Source organism: Poecile atricapillus, chromosome 16 (genome assembly GCF_030490865.1).
Source record: "Poecile atricapillus isolate bPoeAtr1 chromosome 16, bPoeAtr1.hap1, whole genome shotgun sequence".
Taxonomy (NCBI): Eukaryota; Metazoa; Chordata; class Aves; order Passeriformes; family Paridae; genus Poecile; species Poecile atricapillus.
In genome coordinates, this window is record NC_081264.1 from 10,884,159 (window position 1) to 10,904,129 (window position 19,971).

Consider the following 19,971-nt stretch of genomic DNA (forward strand, 5'->3'; position numbering starts at 1 on the left):
AGGCTCGTTAGCTCTGTTTATTCTTGGTCAGGCTTGGCGCTGGCAGGAGCTGACGTACATGAGCGTCTCTGAGGATTTAAGTTTTTGTCACTTCCCTCCTTCCTCAAACTGCATGTACAGGAGCTTTTGTCTCTAAAACCTGCATTTTCTCTGCTGTGGCTTGAGGGAAGAGCAAATCCCTGTTTGTAGATCTTGGATATTTTAGACTGTTCTTTGGCCAGCTGGTTCCTTAGGCTTGAATCTGATGGGTTGGATCTGGCTGAGGAAGTTTCTTAGATGTTTCTGTCACAGTGTCTGTTGTGAATTAACTCTGAATGTGCTTTTGTGCCTCTGAATTCTGTTGAGACAGCACACACTTTCAAAGGTCACTGCTTTTCACAGTTTGACTGGATTTGGAAATTACATTGCACAGAACTTCAAACATTATACCAAGAAAGGGAAAGACAGAAGTGAAAAGGTGCCTTTTTCCTAGGTCTGGATCACTTTTACCTCAGGAGATTATTTGAAGAGGTTTTTTTTTTTGACCAAGAGCTTGCTGGTTTTATTGTTTTCAGCCCAACTTTTTCCCATATTGCAAAATAGAAGGTAATGCCTTGAATTATACTTTTAAATAAAGTATTATTACCAGAGTTTATTTTTGGTGTTTTGTGTTGTTTTTGTTTTTCTGCAGTTAATGACAAATGAAATTAAAGACAATCCCCACTTTCTGTAGGGATATTGTGTATTTGAATTGGAGTAGGATGGAATGAGAAGACCCAGACACAGCTGTATGGCTTGATCATAAGGACATGATATTTTTTAAAAATCCAGTTTTGATTATTTGAAAACCACAAATTCAGATCAAGCTTGTAGACTACATCCAGATGGAAATGGATACATAGGAAGAAAATAATTGGAAATGGTGGCAGGAATTACTACTGTAGCAGGGTGCTTAAGCACTTTTTAGGAAGGAAGACAGCTGAGGCTCAGTTCCTTCCTAACCATGAAATAACAGAGCATGTCTAGTACTGTGGTCTATAAAATAAACCTAATTTAAGTAGCCAAGCAACACTGGCTTGCTGCAGAAATCTCAACAAAAAGCCAAAGCCAGAAAAATTGTTCACAGATCTTCAAAAGTAGCAGAAGGTGATGGATTGCTGCTGATTTCACAGTCACAGATTTAAAATATACCATTTAGTTTATACCCAAACCAGTTAATTAAGAGCTGAAAAATCACGAGGATTTTGAAGAGCACTGGATTAGAGAGCACATGGATTAGTTATCCATGGATCAAGGGGGTGCCCTAAGCTCCAGCCTACTGAACAGAAAGACAAACACTAATTTCCCAGCTCTAGTGATTTGTCTTATAAAGATGAGATTTTTCTGTACTGAATGCCATATTTTGTGTGCTACTGAATTTATTTTTTTTCCTCAGCAAAACTTAGTAAATCACTTCAATTCTTTTTACATTTGGGGGCAGGGAAAAAGCAAGCCAGGCAAATTTGTATGAAGACTATATACAATTAAACCTGGTCTGGCGGTGCAGGATAAACTGGTGATTTCTGAGGGCATTTTTATAAATCTGGTTTATGTTTTTAGTATATCTATTATCAACTTATATTTAAAGCAAGTAATTTTTGTGGCTTAGGGATGATCAAGAAATTGGTCATCTAACAATCTCCAGTGACTGTAGGATTTTGGTCTCCCAGACTGACTGCTAGAACTTCATTATCCTTAGGGTTAGAACCTTCTGTCTGCTATCTTCAGAAATCCCGTGCTGCAATTTAAATCCATTTCTTCTAGCCATCTTCATGAAAAACAAGAAAACAAGCTTTTTCCCTGCCTCTGTTATCCACATAGCCTTCCCCTGTCAGAAAGCAGATTGTGTCTCCCATCAGTCCCTTGTACAAGGCAGAAGCCTGGATTTAGTGGACTTAGCTTTTTCTCCAGACTGTATTTCCTTGACTTTAGATCACTTCTGTCAGTTCAATCTCTTTGGCACAGGCCTTTATTTTCCAAAAGCAGCTCCCTACCCAAAGGACAAATGGTTGAACAGGATTTGAAGCACAAATAAAGTTGTAAGCAGAGGTGTGTATTAGGAGGGATTTAAATTGTGGGATGTTTGGTGCCTTGAATTTTCCTTTAGCTTTTTCACCTGTGAACACAAGGCAGGTTTATACACACAGCAGCTGAGTTTGAGAGCAGGGGAAAGAACAGTAGTAATAAAAGGCAGCTGAATTAAGGCAGAAGCAGGAAGATAAAAATCTCCCCTTTCTTCTCCAGTTTCTGGAAGTTACAGAAAGTTAATGATAGGGGCCTCAGAGGTGAGAACTCTTCCCTAATCCTGCAGACTCCTGGGAATGTTCCTTTGGTGGTATCTTCAGCATTGAAATTCAGGAGCTCACTATCAGATTCAGGGAGAAATAGTTGCCTATTGGCATACAGATCACTATGACCCTTCAAGAGTTTACACATTCAAAGGAACAATGAAGCACTTTGCAGGTGGCCGAATTCCTCAGGGGAATCTATCGGATACAGAGCATCAATGACCAGCCCTTATATTTAAGGAGGAATGGGGCATTCCAATCCAAACTTTCTTTTGGTTGAATTGGCAGCTTGTCCTTTAGGGCACTGTTATCGAGCATTATTATTTCAAGGTAATTAGAATTGCTCACACAGCCCAGAATGCGGTAGGCTCTCACAGGAGTGAGGCAGGATCCTTTCCTGAGGAGCTCCTGCTCTTCACAGAGCAAAGCAGCACGTTAAGGAGGAGTGAGGATGCAGTGGTAAAAGTGCCAGTCTCATTGTTGAATCTGCTGCGTTTACAGAGCAGAAGCCACCACTTCCCAAACCCTATATAACCCATGAAGTTTCAGTGGGTTTGAATTTCCTTGGTTCGCTTCTCAGCCCGCACACATTCAGGAGGCCTGCAGCCATCAGGCAAGAGTGGTGAGAATAAAAACTTGGTGGTGTGAGGTACTGAGAAGCATCATGGTGTTGTTCATCCAAACGGTGCTGGTTTCAGGAGCTGGCTGTATTGGTTTCAGGAGCTGACTCTTGTCTTTCAACACCAGCAAAGCACGTGTTACACATTAAGTGCCTTGGAAATACAATGAGGTGTTGGGATTGCACTGAGGTATTTGGAATGCCTCCAAGCTGCGCCCATGCTAAAGGAAAGGCTTGCTGCAAACTCTTCAGGCATCAAGCAGATTCCTCTTCCCTCAATCCCACACATATGGAAGTGTCAGTCTGTGCCAGGATAAGTTTGTGTATCTTAGGGCTGAGCAACACATCTGTCTGCAGATACACTACTGAGCAGCACGGGATGTGTGGCAAAGAGTGCAGAGAGGCTGCCCAGCCCCTGCTCCAGGTATTCATCACTGGAATAGCACAACAGCTGTGTGATTCATTTCTGTGGGCATAAATCTGTAATGGCTGAGACTCAGTGAGAAATATCATGCAAGTCATTGTCAAGGTTTTTAATGTGTTCCTTTTCAGTTGTTAGTTATAGTCTTTCTGGCAAAAGTTACTGTGCAGTTCTAAGCCATAATGAGGAAAAAAGCTCCCCCTGTGATTACTATCTGTAGTGGAAATGCTGTCAGCATTTGCAGGAGAGAAGTTGCTGATGTCTGACTTTACTTGGTGAAAAAGAAATTTACTCCCATGCATTTTGGCCCCCAGAGATGGTATCAGTAAAATTACAAAATGTCCCCCCCCCTCCCCACACACACCTGTTATCAACATTTTTGAAGTACAGTCATTCTGGCAGGAATTCAGATCTAGAATGTACGAACACATTAACACCTTTTCCAGAGCCCTTTTATCAGAGACATTGTGTTCTCAAATAGGTCATAGAGACAACAGAAAAAGCAAGAAGTAACAAGACATTTCTGTGTAGCCAAAGTAACTTACTGGCTGCTGCTGCTGGGCCTTGCTGCAGAAGTAAAATCATTTTGATAAGAAATTTCCTGTTTAAATAGTCATAATTTGACTATGTGTCCTTTGGCTTTAAGGAAGTCTTAAAATCCTTTCCTAGTTGCTTAGCTGTCTGGGTGGTTTTTATTACTTTGATGTTCGCCTTTATCTACTGGCTTCATTCACAGACTAGCTGGCTGTTTATCACATCTGTGGATCAAATCTTCAAAGGTTTTGTCTGAAGAGTTGGGATTTATGAGGTCACATGGAATGCCCCTCGGAGGGCGTTGAGCCCATGGCAGCAGGATTGATGGGAAAGGCTTTTGTGTGTAGGTGCTGGGGCTGCTCGGAGGTGAGCGGGTGGTGAGGTGCTGATAGCCAGGGAAGCGCAGGATTGCGAGCGCTGGCCCCTTTTCTGCACGCAACATCCAGAGCATGTGGGAGAGTGGAGCGCATTCCTAGACACAGACTCACCGTGTTGCTGCTTCCAGTAGAGCTGTGTGAAATGTCAGAGGGAATTAGACCCGTGCTGGATCTGACAAGCACATCGGGCTCTGCAGCATTAGGCTTCACTGCACTTTTACAGCCAAGCTTATCAACTACACTGAATGGGGAAAATGGAGATTTTTTTTTTCCCCTTCAGAAAGTTGTCTGCTTATTAAAAGTTAAATGAAAAAAAAAAAAGTTAAAGAAAGGAGAAAAAAAGAACACAAAAAGCTGCCTATGTTTCTGCATACTTCAACAGCAAGCAGCAGCTGTCAAATCTGCAGCCAAGACTGCCTTGTTCCAGCCCCTGGGACAGTGTGCCAGCTGAGACGAGCATCTCCAGGAAAAGCACATTAGAGTGCTCTTGCCTCTGGAACAGAGCATGGTTTTCAGGCTGTGTTCAGGCATGCCAGGCTTTGCTGACTGTACAAAAATGGGCGGGCTTGGTGCAGCAGCATGTGTTTGTTGCATTTTTGAGTGTCTTGCAAGCAGCTTTAGCTGATTAGGTCACTAGAGATCATGCTTGGCTTCAGAGAAGCACAGTGATACAACTGCATGTGCTGTGAGCTGGAGAGAGTACTCCGTGCTGATTTGTATTTCCCAGCTTCCATTCAGGAAATAAGGATTGAGTTAAAGGATTGTAATGATCTCTCGAAACAGAATTGGAAAGAAAGCAGTTTTTTCTTGGATGGAGCACATTGTGAGTTACCTCCTGCAGCAGGGTGAACGGATTGTAGGTGCTGTGAAGGCAGGGTAACCCCACTCCCTGTGAAGGGTTTAGGAATGTATATTGTTAATTAGATATACTTGGAGATGCGGCTCGTTGCCGTCTTTGCTCCATTAGAACGTGCGCCTGCTGCAAAGACAAGTTTCACGTGTGTGTGCTTACATTCTTTGGCCAAAGCTGCTCTCTTTCAGCACTAGATACACAGCCCCTCTTTGGGTCAGAGCTCCACCCCTGTGAAGGAGCAGAGCCTGCTGAGGCTCTACAGCCGCCGCTGTCCGCCTGCCATGGCTCCTCCTCCCCTCCCACCCTTGGGTGGAACCAGAGAAGGGAAAACTTGCCAGTGGTTAGCAGGCGGCAGAGCTCGCACAACTACTGCAGCAGCATGTCCCACTAGCCCGGTTAGCAGTGATTCTGTCCTTCCCGAGGTGCTGCTGCTGCTGCTGAGCACAGGAGAAGATGGTTATAGCGATGGGAGCCAGGAAAAATCTGAAAAGGAATGAGCAGCCGAGAAACCTGGCATTCCTTGAGCAGCTTCAAAGGGAGGTGAAGTATCTGAATCAGCGCAAGAGTAAATGAGCACTGGCTGCTGCCATGTTGGCAGAACAGAGCTGTTCAGAGGCTGTTGGACAAGTTTGTGGCTGATCCGGTTTATCCAGTGTTGAAGATGGGAAGTTACTTGTCTGCTCCAGCTTACTTCGCTCCCAAGGATCCCTTTCGGTAAGTCTTGCACAGGATGAGCCGTGGGCCTCCGGAATGTGGTTCCCCCCTGCGATGCCATCCCAGGCAGTCAGTGTGTGAGGCTGGAAGAACGAGGTGCTCGTGTGCCAGAAACAGCCAGCCTCAAACTGGGATCCCACGTTGCTCTGAGGGGGTGACAGGGAATATTCCTATTGCCAGTCCCTTCCCAGCTCCCTGGTTTGAGGGAACAGCTCCAGTGTGTGCACAGCCAGGCAGGCTCCCTTCCAGAGAGCCCTCCATGGGCATTGTACCCTGTGCCCCTGTGCTTTGCTCACCAGCAGAGGAATGAGATTAATGTGGCTGCTGCTGCTTCTCTTGCAAAGCTCCTTGTGACTGGGTGAGGTGAGGTGCTGCTGTGGGAGTTCAGGAAGGTGATGTAATCTCCAGCAAGGCAGCACATAATCCTGTTTAAGAAATCAGGCACTTTGCAGGTAACTAGAGATGAGCAGCACAGTTCCCTTACATGGAAAGGATTCTTCTGTGATATTTTGGTTAATTCAACTTTTAATTGGTTTTGGTCCAATTGAACAAATGAGAATCGAGAAAGGCGATAGTTCCAGAACAACACTTTCCATTGCATCTCCACAGTGAGAAAAGTCAGTGGGGCTGAACACAGCCAGGCTGGTGATTGACACTGATGTGCTGATTAGGTGGATGGATGAGGAAAGAAAGGCACAGCTTGCACTTTCATTGTCTCCCTCCTATCCCCTCTGCTCGGATTTGCTTGTTATTGATCCTGTCCTGCAAACACTTTTGTACTGGTTTGGGAGTAAGGAGCCTATTGGTAAAGCAGTCTGGGATAGGAGTAAATACTACTGCATGGCTGCTGAGCTTCTTTAGGCAGCTTTCTGAAACAGCAGCTGCTTTCAGAAGAAGGAAAGTGAGCAGACGCTCATTATTTGTAATATGTGTAGGATATTATGCTAAGCCATGGATACACCTTCTCCTGAGTGTGTGGAAATGGCTTTGCATAGTCAGAGCTTAGGCACTCTGTCTTTCTAGTAGTCTGTTTCTCACATCTGTTCTTCCTTGTCTGGTGTCTCTTACGTAGCCAGTGCACACACTGCTGCTAAGCCCGGTGAGTAAGCCTCTGGGTGAGCTACAGGCTGGGCTAATGCTTTATTCTGCAGCTCTGGGACTGTCCTCTCCCTGCCCTGCCTGCAGAATTGGAACCACTCTCCCGAGCCTGGCCAGCAGTAACTGATCTGGCCTGTGTGTGTGAGGGGGGCATTTTGTTAATGAGCCCTTCATGAAGGGATCTGTCTCTTCAGTGCTAGGGAAGGCTTTGCTTCCGTGAAGGTATTGGCTTTCATTTAGCTGTAAAAGAGATGCCACCAGGCACCGGTGCTGCTTTTCAACTGAAACTAGGCTAGTTATCTGTTGTGACCTGATCCTCCCACCACCCCCCACAAAACCAAGAGTCCATGAAGCAGTGATTTGTGAGCTCTATCTGCACTTGCTGTGCTTCAGAGCATGAGGGCTGAGCTCTGCACCCAGATGCTGCCAGCAGTTCCTGGAGGATGGCTATGGGAGGCAGATTAATTTATTCTGTATAGCCAAAGCGGGGAAGTGAAGGATTATAATGTCTGGTCTGTATAATCAGAGCAGGGTTCTGCAGCTCTGAAAATGGTGCCTGTGCAGCAAGAGGAAACACGTCAGGTATGGCTGTTACCCGTCCTCCATGAAACTTGATTACCATTGTTTGCTACTCTGTAATAAGAATAGCAAACAATCTAGAAGATTAGTGGTTTCTAATCTATAAAAAGATAGAGTAGCACGGCATACTCCTTTCTTTAGGTTGTGGTGACTGGCAAAGGTTAGCTTCCTTAATACTTGTAGCAGTAATTGCATTCCTGTCTCAGCTGATGTGAACCTTGGTGCAAGGGCGCAGCTCCACTGAGGAGGGAGAGGAAGAAATGGCAACTCTTGTATCTTCTGGGATAAAATTCTGACATATCTCTTCAATGGGAGCCTTGTGGAGCAATCATGTGACACTTTTATCATTTGGTGAAGGCATTGAAGCTGTACCTGTGTGCTGTCAGCCAGTTTCCCACACCTGCCATACCTAAGCCTTTCCAAGGTTACAGCTTGCATGGTAAGTAACAAAGGTGCTGCTTGGCAGCATGGGCTGCAGCCGTGTCCTGTTCCTGGCAGGGATTAAGGGAGCAGCCAGTTAGACCCATTCCAGCATCCCGGCTCTCCAGGGCTGCTTGCTCTGTTCCTGTTGCCTCATTGCCCAGGGTGGGGTTCTGAGCCTTAAGCTGCAAACTTGTCCTGCCCAGATTTGTTTAATTACATAGCAGAGAACTGACTGCTTGCTGGCTCCACCTCCTCACCTTCATTTTGCTATGGGTGTGTTCCAAATTAGATACCAGTGCTTATTTCCGGATGGAAGCAAACTTAACTAAGTGCAATAAGGTTGAATCAAATAATTTAGTACTAGAGGAAGGGTAAAGGGAAAACAAATGCACATGATCCTGTGGAGACCACCTAAACAGAATTGCAGTTTGTACTGCTTTTGCAGAAATTTTACATTTCCTTAAGGAGAAAAAGGAAGGGGTTGAATGTAAAATTGAAGAGGAGTGAGAAGGGGAAGGTGATGTGCTTAAAAACAAATAAGTGACCCACCTCCATGAAGAGAACATAGAAAGTCAAGTCCTGAAATCCTGGTGAAGTAGTCTCCAGCATTGCTGTCTGCATCCCAAGTGCAGGTCTGGTCACAGCTCCCTGTTTGAAGATGTAATCACTCCTGGAGCACACACACTGGTACAGGCATGCATGGAGGAGTTGGATAAGTCTGAGGGATCTGATTTGCCCAAGCTGAGCCAGATGTTCCTGCCACAAAATGATAGAAATCTTTGCTGTTAGTCTCCACTTGCTCTTTTTTCCCTCCCACTCACCTATTTGCTCATTCAGCACGGGGTATTTACTGCAAATGGAAGTCAAAGGCCAGTGGTTTAAGGCAGAATGCACTGGGATGCCCTCTGGGTCTCTTGCATACCAGGAGCAGGGTGTAACCATGACAGTGCCCCCAGGCTGGGGCTCTAGTGATGTATGTACCATGTACAGCAGTCTTAAATTACTGTTACCTCTGCTTCACACAAAATTGGCAGGGCCTGTTGCATACGCTGGAGTTCTTTCCCATCACTTGGAGGGGGGACAGGATTTGATGCTCCTCAGCTGGGATAACAAGCACTGTAGAAGCTAAATACATTTTAAAGAGCAATCTTCCTGAGGGGAGGGTACAGAACTGAATACTCCATGAGGTTTTCCCTAAAGCTGCTTACAAGCAGCTTTACCTTGTTGCTTTGCAGTTTCTTGAGATGGAGCAAATAACTCTCTCTGTGCTCTCCTGGAGCACGACCAGCCACACATCTCATCACACTCATTGCAAGCTGCTGGAGTTTACAAGGATTGGCTTTGGCACAAATAAATTTTCAGGAAGCTCGTGAGAGGTGAAGTCAGCTGTGGCTCTCATCTTAGCCCTGGGAGCATGTGAAAAGTGCTCCTCCAGTGCCACTGGCAGACTCCAGCACACTGGGTGCTGAGGGAGGGACACCCACCTGAACCCCCATCCCACTGCTGTGGCTCCCCTCAGAAACTGAGACAGGTGGTGGGGTAGGGCACAGAAGAAAAACTTCTCACATTTGGGAAAACATTGTACCGATGACAGCATTGATCCTCCAGGTGTTTGTTTGAACCAGTTATTGGTGACTAACCTGCTTTGGATTGTGTGCTCAGAAATGGCCAGTGCCAGACTTATTTTCCTTTTAAAGTCTGAGAACGTGCTGCCCAGGGCTAATGGAATAATCCTTACTGATGCAACTCCTGTCTGTGCCTTATCTCTCCAGTAAGTCACACCTCCATGCTGCTGAAGTTAAACTCCCTTGCCCAGTGCATCTTGCTGAGGCAGGTTTATTTTGTATTCAGCAAGCCTGGGTTCTGCTTGTGATTTGCTAAAAAGGTATCTGCAGTAGAATTGCTGCATTTTTTTCCTTGATTTTTTTTCTTTTTTTTTTTTTGAGGGGGGAGGTTTGTTTCTTGAAAGGCTGTAGACAGATGATTAATAATGGTTTCTTGTAGAAATAGAGGCTGACAGATGAAGAATTTGGGGATTCTCTTCATGAAATCAGAGAATTAGTTTTATTGAGGGTTTTTTGGGTGGGTTGCTCGTTTATTTTTTCATGCACTGTGATCAGCAGAAGGGAGAGCAATCGGCTGGGAGAGGTGGATTTTCATCACAGTTAATTGGTGGATGCAGTAAGTATATGGATCTCAGGGGATGAACTGCTTTGAAAACTCTCCCTCAAATGCAGAGCACTGCAGTTTACCTTTTGGGAGAGGCCTTGGTACAGAACAATAGAAAAGCTTTCCAGACAGGTTGGTGCAAACCTGGCTTTGCATTTCAAAGGGAAGTGGATCCTGCCTCTCTGTCCCACTTCCTAAACTGGCTTGAGGAGACAGGTGCTCTGGCATAAGGGTGATGCTATAGAAACACTAAGCAGAAACAGAGCAGAGCTCTCACTGTGCTGGGCAGCTTTGCAGCTGGAAACTTGCATCCAGAAAGAGGGAGAAAGCAGAGGAGTAAAATTTACAAAGCAAAATTTATAAACCCACTGATGTGTTTCAATGTGTGGGATTTGTTTTAAACCTTGGAAGCTTCTTTTTCTTTATACTGGTTGAATCCACCTCTCCTTACAAACCTTGGATTTGGTGCTAATTTTCAGTTCAAAGAGCACTGGGAAGTGGAAGGGTTTATTACATCCATAACTGGCAGACCTACCTGGTTGTGAGCTGCTGCTGAATGTCTGTGTTCTCCATGCAGGAAAGGACTGTTGATTTGTGACTTGTTGCCTACTGGAACTTTGTTCCTTTGTTTCCTTCAAGGTGCTCTGAATGCCAGGATGCCCTCACTAACTGGTACTATGAGAAGGATGGGAAGCTGTACTGTCACAAAGACTACTGGGGGAAGTTTGGGGAATCTTGCCATGGCTGCTCTCTGCTGATGACTGGACCTGTGATGGTAAGGACTTTGAAGGACTCCTGCCTGGAGGCAGGACGTGCCTGCCTCCATCTCCTCAAACTTAGTTGGGTGTTATCTTAGGTATTCAGATAGCCAAATAAACTGAGGGGAATAATCTTGTTACTCTAATCTCTAATCAAAGATTAGAAATGAAGCTTCTTTGTGCATCTTCTAGATAAAAATTAATTTTGAATGGGGGTAGCTGTTAAAGGAAGGGGATCTGAAGCATATCAACAAATCAAGTGCTGAAAAGTACAGAGCTGAGAAGCAGAAAGGTGATTCAGGGGACATCTGTTCAGTTTCTGTAGCACAGTGCCTCAGTGTCTCCAGGGGGGATTTTCCACTGCACTGTGGAGTCAAAGCTCTGGGCTCAGGATAAGCTGTGGGAAAGTTGCCATCCAAGTCCCACCTGTGCTTTTTCAGGCTGATGGGGTCTTGAAGCAGTGTTAGCCCCAAATGCACTGAACTCTTCCTGCACAATATGGGCTCACCTAAATGTTCCCCTCCTGCCAAAGCCTTGCAAATATTTAAACTTTAAAACTGCCAAGTATGAAACAAAACCATTATTTTTCTAGAGTATAAATAAAAACCAGGATGGTACTCAGTAATATGATTGCTAACTCAAAAAGAAATACTGAGAAATGTGCAGACTATTTCTCATTGCCTGCAAAAGTCTTTGCATAATAATGTAACTAAAGGAAGTTCTCATAAGGAAAATAGAAAAACAGACCAATTAATAAAAATATTCTTTAAAGGTATTTTTTGTCTCAGTTTGCACTTTTTTTTTTCTGTCAGCTGGCTGGTTCAATATCTGAATTTGTGCACTGTCTGCCAAAAAAAAAGCCCTTTCAGCTTTATTAATTCAGGCGTAACATTAGTTATCTTGCCAAGAGCAACTGAACAGGAAGGTTTAATACCTTGTTTACTAGTCTGCAGCAGACTATCGACTATTTTTGATAGCTGAGCAGCTGCCAAATATAGCAGAGGTTCCTGGGACATGAGATTTGCTTAGAGTGTTGATGTGTTTATTTTGGAGTTCTGCAAACAAGGTGCCATGGATGGGGCTCAGGAAAGATAGAATGGACTAATAGAACTCTCCAGTTCAAAACTGCCACTTGCCTCAGAGATGTGAATGAGCACATGAACTGCAGAGGAAAGCAGGAGCTGCATCTGTTGATGGGTTTTGGCCCTCCTAAGCTACTCCCTTTTCTGTCTGTAGGTGGCTGGTGAATACAAGTATCACCCCGAGTGCTTTGCTTGTATGAGCTGCAAAGTGATCATCGAAGATGGAGACACTTATGCACTGGTGCAACATTCCACTCTCTACTGGTAAGAGGAGCTGCACTTTGCCACAGAGCTGCTTTTTGCAGAGTGTAAGCCGAGTTCAGCTGGCTCAGAGTGGTTCAGCTGAATGCTACTCTGAGGAATGCCAGGAAGCTGCCTTTGAGGGAGGGAGGAGGGAGTGCTGTAAACACTAAAACTATGGCTTGTGGTCAGTGAGACAACTCAGACGTGTGAGTTTGGCAGGGAGGGATGCCATAATGACTTCCTTCACTTCTTCTAGTGGAAAATGCCATAACCAGATTGTGCTGACACCGATGATAGAAAAGCACTCCACTGAGTCTCTGCGTGAGCAGCTGCCTTATACACTGACCCTCATCTCCATGCCAGCAGCCACAGATGGCAAGAGGGGGTTCTCTGTGTCTGTTGAAGGTGGCTGCTCCAGCTATGCCACTGGTGTCCAGGTGAAAGAGTGAGTATGACCACATTTTATACAATGTACATGTCTGTGCAGAGGGAGCTGGTAAAAATCCTGCAGCACTGTTGTCCTGAGGGAATCTTGGCATTACAGGGATGTAGGTTGGCTAATTTGTGTTTGGTCTTCATTTCAGTCTTGTGACAACCTTAACTGATAATTGTATCTCTCAGTGCTGTTTCCTTCAGTGAACACAAAACATTTGGACTAAAATTTTACCACTGGTGATATGAAAAGCTCTTTCCAAACCAGCTCAGACCTAAGCACTTGGTCTGATGGTAGCTCCCCGTGTTGGTAGATTAGCATTGTTTTATTTCAAAATGCAAATATGGAGGGGAGCAGATTTTTGATAATTTTGGCTAAACTGACTTCACATACAGACTGTAAATCCCATATTTAGAGTTAACAGGATGCACATCAGCCCAGATGTCCGAAACGCCATCCACCCTGCAGATCGTATCCTGGAGATCAATGGAGCTCCTATTCGCACGTTACAGGTGGAGGAGGTGGGTAGAGTTCTCTTCTGAAGCCTCCTTCTCCTCTTCCTTCCTACATCTCCTCTTTCCAGACACTGTTCTCCCACCCTACACACAGTGTGTGTACACCACTAGTACTCATGCTGACAGGAGGAATAAACATGAAGGCAAGCTTTGCCTTCCAGCTGGAGAGGAAAATGTAACAGATGGAAATGCAATTAGGATTCAGACCTGATTTTGTGGCATTCAAATGTGAAGGGAGCTACTAAGAAAAGTCTAGGGCTGTGACAGAGGACAGAGAGGCTGTGAAGACTTTCCCATGTACTGCTGGTGAGGTACACAGTTCTGATCCTTTTAGAGGCACTGCTAATACACAAGGGCCCAGCTGATCCTAGGGATATTTCCCATTGCAAAAAACCTATCTGCTGTCTGTATTTACAAGTAGATGCTTTCTACACATATCAGGGGATGCTGCAAGTATGTAAGGGGGGCACCATTACCTTCACTTCCCAAGGGTTTTATTTACTGCGTGTGCTGAAGAGAACATGAGGAGTGCAAGGCATCTCTCAGATAAAATCTCCATGTAGCTTTTGCAAAGCTGTTTTTTGTAGCATTTTTCAAGGTGGAAACTTGTGTAGTTTTTGAACACTTCTCAGAAAAAGAAAAGTATTTAACAGAGTCATAAAATACCAGACTGGAAAGCACCTCAAGGATCATCTGGTCTAATCTTTCTTTGCAAAAGCTCTATCTAGAGCACTATGTCCAGCTGAAACATAAATGTGTCCAGTGTTGGGGAATCCACTACTTTGCTGGGGAGATTATTCCAAGGGCTGATTGTTTTTTGTAAAAAACTGTCTTTGTGTCTACCTGGAAGTTTTCCAGGATTAATTTGTACCCATTATCCCTTGTATTTTCCATGTAACTCCTTGCAAAAAGGGAGTCTCCATGTTCTTTGTAGCTACTCTTTAAATACTGGAACATGGTGATAAGGTGTCCCCTAAACCTTCTCAAGGCTGAACACACCCAGTTATCTCAGCCTGTCCTCATGTGGCAGCTTCACAGCACTTCAGTCATCTTTGTGGCCCTTCTCTGGACCCTCTCCAGCCTGTTCACATCTTTCTTATATAGGTTACTTATAGCTGACCAGAAAGAAGTATTGGATAGCATAAGGAACTTGTGTGTTGCCAGCCTGATTTTTCTGGTAGACAGCTGTGGTGCACACAACTAAACCACAACTATGGAATGATCTCACTGAACTCTTTCCTCTAATTCCTGAGGGCCATTCCCTTTGTCTCCTCTGTCTCCTGTCGTTTGCATTCCTCCTGCCTCCTGCTATCCTGCCCTTTGCTTTGATTTCAGGTGGAGGAACTGATTCGCAAGACAAGCCAGACCCTTCAGCTGCTGATAGAGCACGACCCTGTGTCGCAGCGCTTGGACAGGCTTCGCTTGGACTCGCGTCTTCCCACGCACATAAAGACACCCATGTCCCCACGCTCCCTGTCTCCCCTGGACATCAAGGAGAACCTGGAAGGAACACTCCGACGACGCTCCCTCAGGTAAAGGCTTGGAAGCACCGCCCCTGCCCTGTCTCTCCTTTGCCCTGTGCTCCCTGGCTGGGCAGCTTAGGCCTTGTGATCACAAGGACTGTGGGGACACAGCTTGTCTCTGATGTGAGCCATGGTGTAAACCACTGGAGAAGTCATGGAGAGCTTTGGATTCTGCTGTTGATGTATACTCTCTCTCCATTCCCTTTCAGGATGACAGACTTTCCTTAATAAATAATAAGGAGCTCTACTGTTAACAGAGAAAAGCTCCTAAGTTTCAGAGTCAGAAAATGTAAAGGTCATGTTTTTACCAGCCTTAGATGACTGGGGAAGAACGTGTCCTTAAAGGGAATCTGGCTGAGACCTGGGACTTGGGAAAGTCTTTCTAAGAGTGGAGCACTCAGTTGCTCATTTAGTCTTTTACCAGTACTTTGTTTAGAGATAGCAAGTGATGTGCCTTCACAGTTTCCTCCTCCTGTTCACAGAGCTGCACCTCAGACTGCCAGTGCAGGAAAGGTTGTTGTTGTTATTGTTATTGTTAGGCAGCTCTGAATTGAAAACTGCTCTGGATTCATAAGGAGCTTTCACAGTGCTGGGAGAGCATCTGGCTTTGGAGATAGTAAAAGCACTGGAGCACATCAGAAACTGGTCCCTTAGCAGTGAATGGTGGGATATGCTGGACCAAAGGTTACCCAGCAGCTTCCCTGATCTTCCTGTCATCCTTGTTTTCCAGGCGAAGTAACAGCATTTCTAAGTCTCCTGGCCCCAGCTCTCCAAAGGAACCGCTCCTCCTGAGCCGTGACATCAGTCGTTCTGAATCCCTGCGCTCCTCTTCCAGCTGCTCCCAGCAAATCTTCCGGCCCTGTGACCTGATTCATGGTGAAGTTCTAGGAAAAGGATTTTTTGGACAAGCAATCAAGGTAAGGGAGGTCCTCAAACATTCATCAATTACTTTGAGTACTGCAATCTCTGCCTGTCTTGGCATCCTTACCACAGTCTCGGTGGTTTTGCCTTGCCAATAGTGATTGGATCTTTCCTGGTTTGCTTTGAGATCCATTTCTCTTTCATTCCCTGACCACGAGTGTCTCTGACTGCAGATGGTTTTGACTTTGTCCCCTTTGAATGTCAGCCTTGGCCACACGTGTTCATCTCCTGAGTCAGATTTAGTACTCCAGAGTGCCAGTCACAGCAGCCTCCTGGGTGAGGTGGGGAGAACAGGGAACAGGCTGCACTTCCTCTTATGAGCATCTTTCTTATGCTGAGCTGCATTCAGCTCCCCAGCATTTCTTACCCACCCTTAGTGTGGCATGTTCAGGGGTTTGCTAGGCTGATGTAGCAACCATGTCTGAACCCTGGCACAGCCTGAATGGCTTTTCAGTGTGGGAGTAGTGGTCAGGTCTTGCATGACTCTCACAGTTCTAATCTCAGTCAATAGCAGTTATCTTGCATTTAAGCTCTCTGATCATGGCTAAGGGTACTTCAGCAGTTCCTATCCCGGCATTCCTGACAGCATCAGAGGCAACTTCATCTGCCTTGTTGAGGTTCTGTGAGCTCCTCAGTACTCAGAGTGCAGTCACCAAGGGCTGGGACCTCTCCCTGTACACTGGTATAAAGTTGAGGTGTCCAGCCACCATGTTCATCTCATGCTTCCATGGGAGGTGATGAGCCAGCACTACAAACCCAATGCTTGATCCATACTAATGAGCATATTTCTCTTCTCCTCTGCTCATAGAGAAATAAAAGGTGCAGGTAAGTGGAACCTTTGCTCTGTCGCATGCTGTTGTCATCTGTGTCCCAGCAGTTACTGGCACAAAGGCATTTGTTTTCTGCTCAAATTACCCCATGGCTATCCTGTTCTGGTGCATGCTCTGGGAGTTCAGTTTGCCCCCATGGAGTTTCATGTGACACCTGATTCAGTTTTGCTGGTATGTCAGCTTAAGAATTCCACTTAGCCTTGCCTTTGTCTCTTCACTTCCCTTTACCATTGGGTTTTAGATGTCTTTGGCTTTCATATCCCTGGCTGAAACATGCAGTGTTCCCTGGCTCATTATTTGTGTATGGATGCTTGATTTCAGATGGGAGCAGGAGAATATTGTACTCTTGCTGCTGTTGTGTTATTCCATGCACTCACATTCCACCTATGTCAGCTTTGTTATGTCCATGGCTCCAAACAGAACTAGTGTGTCACAGTGTTTGCAAGAACTCATAAGCTTCCTAAATACTATAACTGGGTCATGTGTTCTGGATTTTAATTCTAGATGTTTTCTAAAGGACTTTTTTGCCTCCTACCTTCTTTAAAAAAAAAAAAAATCCTTAGGCTTCAGATTGACTGGGTGTGATGCAGCAAGTACTGTATTTGGTCACATAATTCTCCTCTGATCAGAGAGGCAAGGTGGCTGTTTAGCTCCCTGGAGATCTTAAGGAGCCAGAGCTGTCCAAGTTAAGCAAACAAAGAGGAGAGGATTTCCAGGAAAATGTGCTCATAGGAATTTGGACCCTTTCTACTCACTCCTGCACCCCATGCAAGCAAGCCTGAGCTGGTTACAAAAACCTCCATAATACTGCAAAATGCCAGGAACTAGTTGGAGACAGGCAAACAGTTCTTGAGGAACTGGAAATGCTTTCCATGTCAAGAGCCAGGAAATTTATTACCTTATTATGATGGATTTCTTTGTGCTTTCCACCATTCTAGGACATTCCTTGCAGGTTGAGACACACTGCTCCAAAGGAGCAAGGTAAAATTAACTGCTTCCTACCTTAACTGAACAGCCTGTGCACTCCAGTTCCACTTGCATGGGGATGAGATTCAGATTCTCCATAAAACCAAAGCATTTATAATGCAGTTTTGGGTTGTTTGGTTTGGTTTCTGATGCAGGTGAACATTGATTCCTTCGCTGATGCAGAATGCAGTTGGTAAAGCCTGTGTGAGAACTGTGAGCATCCCACTGGACAAATGCATTCCATAAGGGAACTTTGAGGCAGGCAGCAGTGCAGAGGCTTTGGCAGCCTGTGTGCACACTCAGCCCTGTGCTACCCAAACTGAAGCCTTCAGCTCTGGCTCTTGCCATGATCCTCTGTCAGCTTTAGGTAGTTTCTGTTTCACATACAGCATCTTTGGTGAATTCCAAAAGGAGAACTTTCACACAGTTTTTGGTAGATCCCTGGGCTCTGAATTTCCTCCCATCTCTATTCTTCTCTGGATGGAGGGGAATGTTAACACTTTTTCAGAAGCTGCAGGAGCATTGGAGCTGTGTATTCTTGAACCTTGCCTGTAGTTGTGGGTTTTGTTTCCACCAGGTGACTCACAAAGCAACAGGAAAGGTGATGGTGATGAAGGAGCTCATTCGTTGTGACGAGGAAACACAGAAGACTTTCTTGACAGAGGTAAGAGCAGGATTTCAAAAAGCTTCTGAGCCAGTAGTGTGGTGGAACTCTCCCATCTTTTCCAGAGAGAGAGATCCTGCCAGCAATATGGCAAGAATGAAGGTGCTGAGGAGGGAGACATTGCATAGGGAAAAGCTGACATGGGCTGAATGTTTGCTGCAGTCAAGTGTGACTCACACTGGGCAATAGACATTGCTTCAGCTCCAGTTCATTAATTTTTCAGTGATAAGAGCAGCTTCAGTCAGAGGCAAATTGAGCTGTGCAGTACATAAAGGATTTATCCCTTGAGCCTTCTGCATAAATACAAAGGATGAGGGCCAATATCTGTAAGATATTTAAGACTCGTTCTGTATTTAAGCAAAACTATTCTTGGTGGCTGCCTACCATGTTTTTCAAAGTCAGATTTAGCTTAAAGGCAGCTCCCTAAACACCTGACACTGCTGTTGTGGCCCTGACACACACAGCACAAGACCCAGTAGCTGCTCTGGAGAGTTTCTCACTCTGAAAAGTTAGCCAGACTCAAGGGTGCTCTCCTTAAAGACTAAGATCAGGTTAATTGCACAGCATGGAAATGAAGAGGCAGCAGTTAATTGACTGCCTTAAGGTTGGGGTTTGAGCCTTCTCTGTGATCCCTGAACAGGACTTCGAGCACTGGAGTGTTTTTCACCACAGAATGGATCTGTCAGAACTTGTTCCACTCACTTTCTGGGGTGGGATGTCTCTGCTTGCAGGTGAAGGTGATGCGCAGCCTGGACCACCCCAATGTGCTGAAGTTCATTGGTGTGCTGTACAAGGACAAGAAGCTGAATCTCCTCACCGAGTACATTGAGGGGGGCACGCTGAAGGACTTCCTCCGCAATGCAGTGAGTATGGACACCTGGGAGACCTGTACTCAGTGAGTATGGACACCTGGGAGACCTGTACTCAGTGAGCCTGACTGTGCTGATGGTTGTACCAGCCCTATGTACTCGTTATTAGTCTTTGGAGCTGTGTGGTAAAGATGCTTCATAGCTGAGGGTGAGCTTGAGGCAGGAAGCCCCTTCTTTCTGGGGCTGTATCGTGTGTTGCTGATTGCTGTAAGAGTCCCTGTTGTGAAGGAATTGCTGTCACCAGCTGGCTGCTAAAATGGTCCCTGACCATTGAGGATTTGTCTTTCAGGACCCATTCCCCTGGCAGCAGAAGGTCAGCTTTGCCAAAGGGATTGCCTCTGGAATGGTGAGTTGGACTGTTGCTTCATAACAGAGCAAACTCTGGGGTCAGAGTTAGTGCTTTCAGGAGGGTGGTGTATGAGGGGCTGTGGATGCTGTCTGACTACTGGAGTTGGATTGTTGAGTCTGTAAATGCTCAACTGGGAACCCCTAACACCAGGTTTTCTCCTTCTGTTCCAGGCTTACTTGCACTCCATGTGCATCATTCACAGAGACCTGAATTCACACAATTGCCTGATCAAGCTGGTGAGTTACACCTCAGTTCCCACAGCATGCTGCTCCTCTCCTTGGCATCTTCCTCTCTTGGTTTTCTCCAATGATGTTCCCTCTTTTGTCAGGGTAGAACTGATTTCAGAGAGGCTTTGTGCCCCAAGCAAAGGAGCTTTATTCTGACACAGGATTTTCCAGACTGATCTAGCTTTCACTGTTTCTGTGCTCTGTTCTCTTACTACCCTTCCTCTGCTCACAACTCCTGTAAGAGTCACCTTCTCAGAGTTAATACAGCTCTGTTCTTTATCTCAACTATAAGATGTGCTTTGTAGCTGTTTTTGGTTTTTTAGCCACTTGATGACTTTTATTGGCACTCAGGATTCAGACAAGTGTGTAGGTGTGTGCACATGGGTGTTCTCTCTCTTTTTTATTTTTTTCAAATGCTGAGTCACAAGATTTTTGTGTAGTTTCATTCCTTCATTCCCTCAAGCCTGCCCTTTTTTCACTTGACTTCAGACAACCCAG

General features: G+C 45.3%; 1 protein-coding gene across 7 annotated transcripts in view; it reads left to right on the forward strand.

Annotated features, from left to right (window-relative positions):
- LIMK2 (LIM domain kinase 2) overlaps positions 1-19,971 on the forward strand; it is a 33,032-nt gene that overhangs the window by 5,965 nt on the left and 7,096 nt on the right. For 4 of the 7 annotated variants that reach the window (XM_058851612.1, XM_058851607.1, XM_058851613.1 and 1 more), the window contains exons 3-12: positions 10,733-10,868; positions 12,088-12,197; positions 12,433-12,621; positions 13,025-13,130; positions 14,460-14,656; positions 15,378-15,564; positions 17,942-18,028; positions 18,760-18,891; positions 19,187-19,243; positions 19,417-19,482. In XM_058851612.1, the coding sequence (XP_058707595.1) occupies positions 10,851-10,868; positions 12,088-12,197; positions 12,433-12,621; positions 13,025-13,130; positions 14,460-14,656; positions 15,378-15,564; positions 17,942-18,028; positions 18,760-18,891; positions 19,187-19,243; positions 19,417-19,482 (1,149 nt within the window). In that variant the 5' untranslated portion in view covers positions 10,733-10,850. Of the gene's footprint in view, positions 1-5,532; positions 5,825-10,732; positions 10,869-12,087; positions 12,198-12,432; positions 12,622-13,024; positions 13,131-14,459; positions 14,657-15,377; positions 15,565-17,941; positions 18,029-18,759; positions 18,892-19,186; positions 19,244-19,416; positions 19,483-19,971 lie in introns of all 7 variants that reach the window. The other 3 variants (XM_058851610.1, XM_058851609.1, XM_058851611.1) reach the window with 1 other exon arrangement.